Source organism: Microtus ochrogaster, unplaced genomic scaffold, assembly GCF_000317375.1.
Source record: "Microtus ochrogaster isolate Prairie Vole_2 unplaced genomic scaffold, MicOch1.0 UNK5, whole genome shotgun sequence".
Lineage (NCBI taxonomy): Eukaryota > Metazoa > Chordata > Mammalia > Rodentia > Cricetidae > Microtus > Microtus ochrogaster.
The window spans coordinates 9,032,739-9,040,336 of NW_004949103.1; the positions used below are offsets into that span (position 1 = coordinate 9,032,739).

General features: G+C 45.2%; 1 protein-coding gene across 3 annotated transcripts in view; it reads left to right on the forward strand.

The window, feature by feature from the left end:
- The window catches only part of Cc2d2a (coiled-coil and C2 domain containing 2A), a 76,543-nt gene that overhangs the window by 10,808 nt on the left and 58,137 nt on the right, over positions 1-7,598 (forward strand). For 2 of the 3 annotated variants that reach the window (XM_005365982.3, XM_026788666.1), the window contains one exon: positions 1,453-1,576. In XM_005365982.3, coding sequence (XP_005366039.1) covers positions 1,453-1,576 — 124 coding nt within the window. Of the gene's footprint in view, positions 1-1,452; positions 1,577-6,712; positions 6,803-7,598 lie in introns of those variants that run through there. The other variant, XM_026788667.1, reaches the window with a different exon arrangement.

Here is a 7,598-nt window from a genome sequence, read left to right on the forward strand (position 1 = left end):
TGACGGTCATAGACTGTGGCAGGCAGCAGATGGCAGTGCAGGATCACAAATCTTAAGAGACTCCCTTTTTCTTCTACTCCAAGTCCCAAATTCACAGTTAACTCCTGTCTCCCCAGCCTGCAGCCATTTCTCCCCACCTCTCCGCAGGAGTTTCCTGCGTCCTTCGCTGGAAGCATCCCTGCAAGGTAATTCAGTTTCCTTATTAAGGAACTGCCGTCCTGAAGAAGAAAGGCAAGAAAGGGGCTGTTGTAGACCAGGACTTGCCTGGAGCCTGGGAGGGAGGGAAAGGGAGCGCCATCTTGAGCTAACAGTCACATGATGAGACTGCCAGGAGAGGGAGAGTAGACCTGGGAGGAGGAGAGGGGACTGGGAGAGTCCGGAAGGAACCTTCCTGCCAGCTCTTCGGAACTCTGCGCATTTCCACTAGGGAAAGCGGAGAAGACAAAAGCTCCGTCTGCCTTTCCTGCAGGCTGAATCCAGCCATAGGGGAAGGTGTAGGGGGCTGAGAAAAGCTGCCAGAGCACAGCTGCCCACTCTAGGAGACTAGGGACTTAGGAACACTCACAGCCACATCACGTCCTGAAGCTTTTAGCTGAGGTTCAGCCTGTTTGTTGCTCCGCAGCCCCGGGCAGGGGACCCTGCGGGGTCAGATTAAAAGTACTTTAGAGCCACTTAGTGAGCAGAGAGTGACCAAAGATAAAGCTGCCTGGCATCTTTGGACCAAACAGGAGAAAGCCACAGGCAACGTCTAACTCTCAGTGGCTGAGTTTTGTAAGCCAACTTAAAAGGCATCCTGTGATTGTTTAATCTGCTCTAGAGCCTTGATCCCCCTATGGTTTTATTCAGAAGACCCCATCCTTTTGAGTGCTCTATTTCCATTTGAATCTCCGTGCTGCAATTCCCCAAGCATAGCATACAGAGAGAGCCCAGCGCTGCAATCCTCACTGCATAACAACGCTTTTACAGAGAAAGGAGGTATATGCTTGCCTAGGGCTCATAGCCAGGCTGAGCTGACTGTGGGCTTTAGTCTTCCTGGCACAGAAGCATCCTTACCACTTCTGCATCCTCAAGACTTGAAGAAAACACCACAAGTTATTCTCAAGAGCACCCAGTGTGGAAACAGTATCAGCCCAGATTAGCCAGAGCCACTTGGACGGTCCTTTCCTGTCTATATGGGGTTGGAGATGAAGTGTTCTGTTGCGATTCCCTGCATAGATGTATGTCTTTCTTCCCAGCAAATGTGGCAATCATTGTCTTATTTTGGGGTACCATTAGACTATGATGAAAGCCCCCTAGTAACTGCTCAGACTGGTAACAGAGACCTGAACAATGGTGAACAGCATGGAAAGTGTTAAGGCCTGGCCCTTCTGCGGTGACCCCACCGAATCTTAAGAAAGGGACTGAGCTAATGAAGCACAGCATCTATCTCAGACACCTCTCATCTCTTCACAGCCACCTGCCACTACCCCTGAGGAAATGGTGTCAGACAAATTCCAAGGCAGTGGCCAACCAGAGATGATGGAGGAAGAGCCTGAAACCAACCTCCTGAGCTTGACAGCCCGGCGGGGGCCTCGGAGTGAGTATCTTGCTTGCTTTCAACTGGTGGTTATTAACTACCAATCACAGACTCAGCATTGAGCAATATGGGGCTTCATTGGGGGTCTTATTATTACATATGACCAGGGGTAAGGCTCCCCGAATAGGACAAAACAACAGCAATGTAGTCATTCTCAGAGACTGAGTTTTGGAAGCCCCTCTTTTGGGGGGGCTCCAACTGTTTTGCTGTAACTCTGTGGCTCAGTTTCTAGGGTGGCATCAGACTAGAAGACAGGTAGTTAGGGAGCTCTGCTATAACCAGGAAAAGTAGATAGCAGTAATCGAAGTAGAACTAGCAGAGATAATCAGATATTTTAGAATTTGAAGAAGGGTGACCCAGAGACACACGTGTGTATGAAGAAGAACAAGAGTCAGTTAGACTACAGAACAGAGGCAGTTTCTGAGGCTATTAACCCCTCACAACACTCCCGCTCAGTCCCTGCAAACTCACCTTCTACTTCTGAGAACCATGGCAAGGAGGCTGGGGAGGTGGCTTAGTGAGAAAAGCCCTTGGCCGTGCAAGTGCGAAGACTCAAGTTCAAATCCCCAGGACCCATGTAAAAGGCATGCATGGCAGCACATATCTGTAATTCCAATACTCCTAAGTAATACCTCCTATGGGAGGTGGAGACGGGAGAATCCCTGAAAGCTCACTGCCCAGCTAACCTGGCACACACACACATGTGCTCACAACAACGAGGCCCTGTTTCAAAGGTATAAGGGGGGAATGGACACCTGGGGCTTGTAATGGGTTCACTGAGGTGAACGCATACCTGCACTCAAGACACACGGATGTGCACATACATATGTAAACGTGATTTTTTAAAAAAAAAAGAGCCTTGGCTAGTCTTTGGACTTCATGGCATTTGCTCCTGTCCATGCAGTGAGTATCATTCATTGTGAGCCCAGAGTGGGGAAAACCACTGCCCTTCCCTCACGACCAGCAAAGTGGATCCGACAGGAAATGTGCTTTGTTCTTCCAGTTACACAGTTCTTACACTCCTGTACTGTGGCAGCGCTGGGAGGTAGAGTCACCGTTAGACATTAGAGGCGTGTGGAAGCAGCTGACCTAAGTCCAACCCTAAGAAAGGTGTGGCTCCAACAACAAGGAAGCAACATGCAATTAGGGCTGTTAGGAATCCCAGAAAAGCAGACTAAGATTCACACACACACACACACACGTAGCTGTTCTTTTTCTTACATGCCTTTGTCAACTTGGGCCGCCCTAACTAAATATCATAGATTGCGTGGCTTGAAAATTCAGAAGCATATTCTTCTCACTGAATGCAACACAAGGGCTTCCAGTAAGAGCAGACTTCATGGCTTTGACTCAGCAATTGGGAAAATGGGGCTGCCATCTTCAGAGGAGAGGGACAGCAGGAAGGAGGTGTGTGAGGGGCCCGTAACCAGGAATAAAGACGCAGAGTGTGAGACGCTTCTTGGGTACCCAGGTGGACATGGGTTTATGGATGTAGGAGGCTGGTGGAGAGAAGGGCTGGACTGGAGAGGCCTCCTTGACCTCCCATCTAGAGCAGTCCTTTCTTCCCTCCACAACACATACAGTCCTGTCAGCGGAGCTGTTTCTTTCAGTACACACCTCACCTGCTGAACACACTCTTGAGAGCTGCTGGGCAAAGACCGCTCTGCTAAGGCAGAGCCTCCCTCACGGCAGGCTCTGTTCACTCTGGTGACCGTGTCCTCCTTCAGGGCACAGAACGTTTTAAAGCTTGATGTGGCTCCACATATTGTTTTCTTGTTGACGCCTGTATTTTTAGTGTTATTATCCAAGAATTCACAGCACAATTCAATGCCATAATCCTTATTGAGTTCATTTTTGTTTATTAGGTAGGGATATGATTTCATCTCTTATTTATTAGTAAATTAAATTGTTTACATGGCTGGGGGAGCATGTTATGCCTTGGTGAGCATGTGGAGATCCAAGGACAACCTGTATGAACCAGTTCTCTCCCTTCGCTCTGGATCCCAGGGTGAGACCTCAGGTTGTCAGGCTTGGTGGCAGGTGCCTTAACTGCTGAACCATCAGCTCCCAGGACCACTTTTTTATCTTTGGATGTAAGTTTTCCTAACTCCATTTGGTGAATACGGTGCTTTCCTACAGAAGGGTCTTGACACATCTGTTGAGGATCATCTGATCATACAGTGAAGGATTTATTTCTGGGCTCTCCATTCTGTTCCATGGGTTTAGATTTCTGTCTTCATGCTGCTACCATGCAGTTTTGACTTTAACTTTGGAATGAGTTTTGGAATTAGAAAATGGGAGGCCTTGAAGATTGTTCACTTTCAAAACTGTGTTAGCCTTTCACAGTCCTCTGACGTTCTTTAAGTACTTTAGGGTAGACATTGTACAGATCTATAGACTGTCTGGGTAGTATTGACATTTTAATGACAGTGAGCCTTTAAATCCCCAAACACACCGTCCTTCCATTTATTTTTCTCACCTTTAATTTCTTTCAGCAGAATTTCAGTTTTGGGTGTGTGAGTCCTTTCCTTTCTTCATTGACTTTTTCCTAAGTGTATTATTTAGTTTTTGATGGTATTCTAAGTAGAATTGTTTTCCTAATTTCATTTTGAATTATTTGTTGTTGGTATATACAAATGCCATTGACTTTTGTGTGTTGGTTTTATATTCTGAAACTTTCACTGAATTTGTGTGTGACTCTAACGTCTTTTGTGGAATCATTAGAATTTTTTTTTATCATGCAATTGCTTAATAAAGGTAATTTGACTGTAACATCCCAATCTGGGTGATTTTTTAATTTCTTTTTCTTGCCTTGTTTCTCTGTATATGAGTCCCAGGACTATGTTGAAATAGCAAAAACTACTTTTCTTTGGTCCTGACCATAGAGGAAAAAAAAACCTTTGGCATCAGCCATGAGGCTTTTATATGTCTTTTATTTTGTTGAGATTGTTTCTCAATATATGACGCTTTTACTCTGGACAGATGAAACAATGGGTGTGTAGAGAAACAGGTTCATCAGATACATCTGAAAATGTTAAGAACCTCAGATCACATTCTGAGCTAGGCAGTGGTGTAGCAGGCGCCATGCTAGGGTCTTGATGTATGCTGTATTATTTAATTTTCTTAGTAGTCCTACCCTTGGGTACTGTTAGTAGATTAGGAAGCAAAGTCTAGGGAGGGTTAACAGTGACAAGTGAACAAGTGACAGAGCAGGTTCCTGCTCTCATATGCTGACCTGTGTTCTTACTTACTGCAAGTTGCATCACTGTGGATCCACAGACTTAACCTCGGATTATAGACTTAATTATATTTAGACTTAATAATTCAATCCAGTACTACAAACCTAGCAGCAGTTCCTGTGAACCCACAGGGAACTCCTAAAATGGGGCAAAGAACAAGTTAGTGTCTTCTTCATGAGTCTGTAAGCCCAGCTCTTCCTGATCTTTTTCCATAAAGAATAACAGAGTCCTCTCCTTACTTCCCAAAACAGTGCATTTCCTATTGGAATCTTGTTGTTGATGTTGTTGTTGATTCTGCTCTATATTCAGGCCTTGTTCTGGTGAGGTGTGCATGCTCACTTACCGCTCGGAGCAGATGGTGGTCCACATCCTGCCACTGAGTCTGTCCACTTAGATGGAAATGTGTGATTCTTACCCTGACTCTCTACTTCCCAAACCTCACACTGGTCTGGGCTATATATACATCAGCACTCTTCGCCACAGGGCCTCAGCTCGACTGTGATCCCCCATCACTCTATAACACGCACACAGGTCTCCCCGTATTGTCAAGGTCAGACAACATTCAGAGACCGAGAGACCCACACCTATGACCACATGGCCTCTCATGCCCATGCCTATGCAGTGCAACTCTTGACTTCCTACTTTCTCATCTAAGATACATATGGTCCTGACAATTTCACAGCTTACACACCAGTTGCAAATCAAATAAGCGTCTGGTTTCAAAGCATGCACTTGCCTCATGAGTCCACCTTGCCCCGTGCCTTAGCAGAGTAACGATCAAATGTGAATTAGTCCTTTCTCACTAATATCTGTATTTTGTTTTCCATTCATTCATGCTAGCCTCTCTGATTAAAGTATCACTTCAGGGCCAATTTCTCAGTATTAGTAGAAAAGAAAATACAGTGAAATTTGAGTAAATGACATAGATGATTTAATTTAGACATGCATTTTCAAAGTCTTCAAGACCCGGTGAGACACACACAGGAAGCAGATTTTCTAAGGTTAGACTTAGAAGAATTGCCTGAAGGAGTGAGACTGGGTTACTGTGGAGCATCTAAGGAGAGAGGAAGACACTAACCAAAGGACTCACACAGTGTGGCTTCAGTGCCCGAGAAATCTATGCTTCTCTGATTTCGTCCCTTCTCCTTTAATAGTTACCAATTGCTGATCTTTAAGAATGATATGTTGGGGCTGGAGAGATGGCTCAGTGGTTAAGAGCACTGCCTGCTCTTCCAAGGGTTCGGAGTTCAATTCCCAGCAACCACATGGTGGCTCACAACCATCTGTAGTGAGGCCTGGTGCCCTCTTCTGGCCTTCAGGCATACACGCAGACAGAATATTGTATACATAATAATAAATAAATATTTAAAAAAAAGAATGATATGTTGTTGTGGTGGTTTTTAACTTATGCTGGGAAAGACATTTAGAGCATTTTCAGATTTCCTAATTCTGCCTGGTGCATATCACCTCCCGCTAGAATGTGAGCAATGTGATGGAAAGACGCTTGGTGGATGCTTTTGCATCTGGTTAATGGTAATGACCCATTAGTCAAGAGAGAGTGTAGTTTAAACACACGCTGCTTGGACTTGCTTAGGTTCTGGCTGTGACTTACTGTATCTAAAAGTTCCTAGACCTTGCTGTTGAGAACCACTAGTTGCATCCTAGATACCGATTTCCATGTTCTTCTCTACTTTTTTTCTTCTTAGTCTCCTCTCTCTCTCTCTCTCTCTCCCTCCCTCCCTTCTTCCCTATCTCTTTCCCTCCTTCCCTCCCACTAACCCTCTCTTCTTAAGATATCACCGGGACATCCTAGCTGGTGCAGCTAGGTGAAGCTCTCCAGGTGCAGCTTCTAAAAACACTGACCTCGATTCTGCTTTCTCCACCTGCTTCAAGGCTTCTACAGAAAGCAGAGTCGAGACTCCTTAGGAGAACATTAAAGGCTCCCCATCACTTCACCCCCTAAATCCTGCAAACTTAACTGCTCCAGGTTCCTATCCCAATGAACTTAACATTCTATCCATCAAGTATCATCTTATTTTTTGTATTTCTCTCAGGATGGTGTTGGGTATCAAAGAACAGAACTGGGACCAAATCGCAAGCATTCTGTTGTGGACTAAAAAATAAAAAACAGATGTTTGTGAGAAAATGAGGGGAAGCCCGTCATTTGTGATGCATGACCTCATTGTCTTCATCAACAATGACACCCAGGAATGGTAACACCTGATCTTTGGAGTTATGATCTGGTGATAATCCAGCAAGGATGCTGTGGATAGTCACATGCTAATTCACTATACCCAACACACAATAGCTGTATACTTGTTCAAGTGGTTCCCCTCTGTATTCAGTAATATCTGTGATATGTACATTGTCTCAGTGACAGCCCTTGGCAGTCCAAGGGCTATAGCTAGGCCTTTAGCAAAGGTTGCTCTAGTTGAAGAGAGGATTAACCCCTGGGACAACCTCGCATCAGCCACCCATTCACCCAAGAAGCAACATGTTGGAGTTCAGCGCTGGCTGAGTTGGCAACTGTGTGTGTGCCTTCAACATTCAGGGGCCACTCATTCTGGGCTTGGTCAACCAACGTGACAGTCCCTAGCAGGGCCAAATTCTCCATGTCAGTCTCCAAGAAGCCAAGGCATATACTTCCACCATCAAAGCGGCTTCAGCACTGAGGTCTGTTTGCTTGTGCAGCCTTCTATGAGCAAAATTACATCCCTTTTTATAGTCAATTCACCCCTGAGGGGAAAATGTTTAAAAGTATTATTTATTTATTTATTTATTTA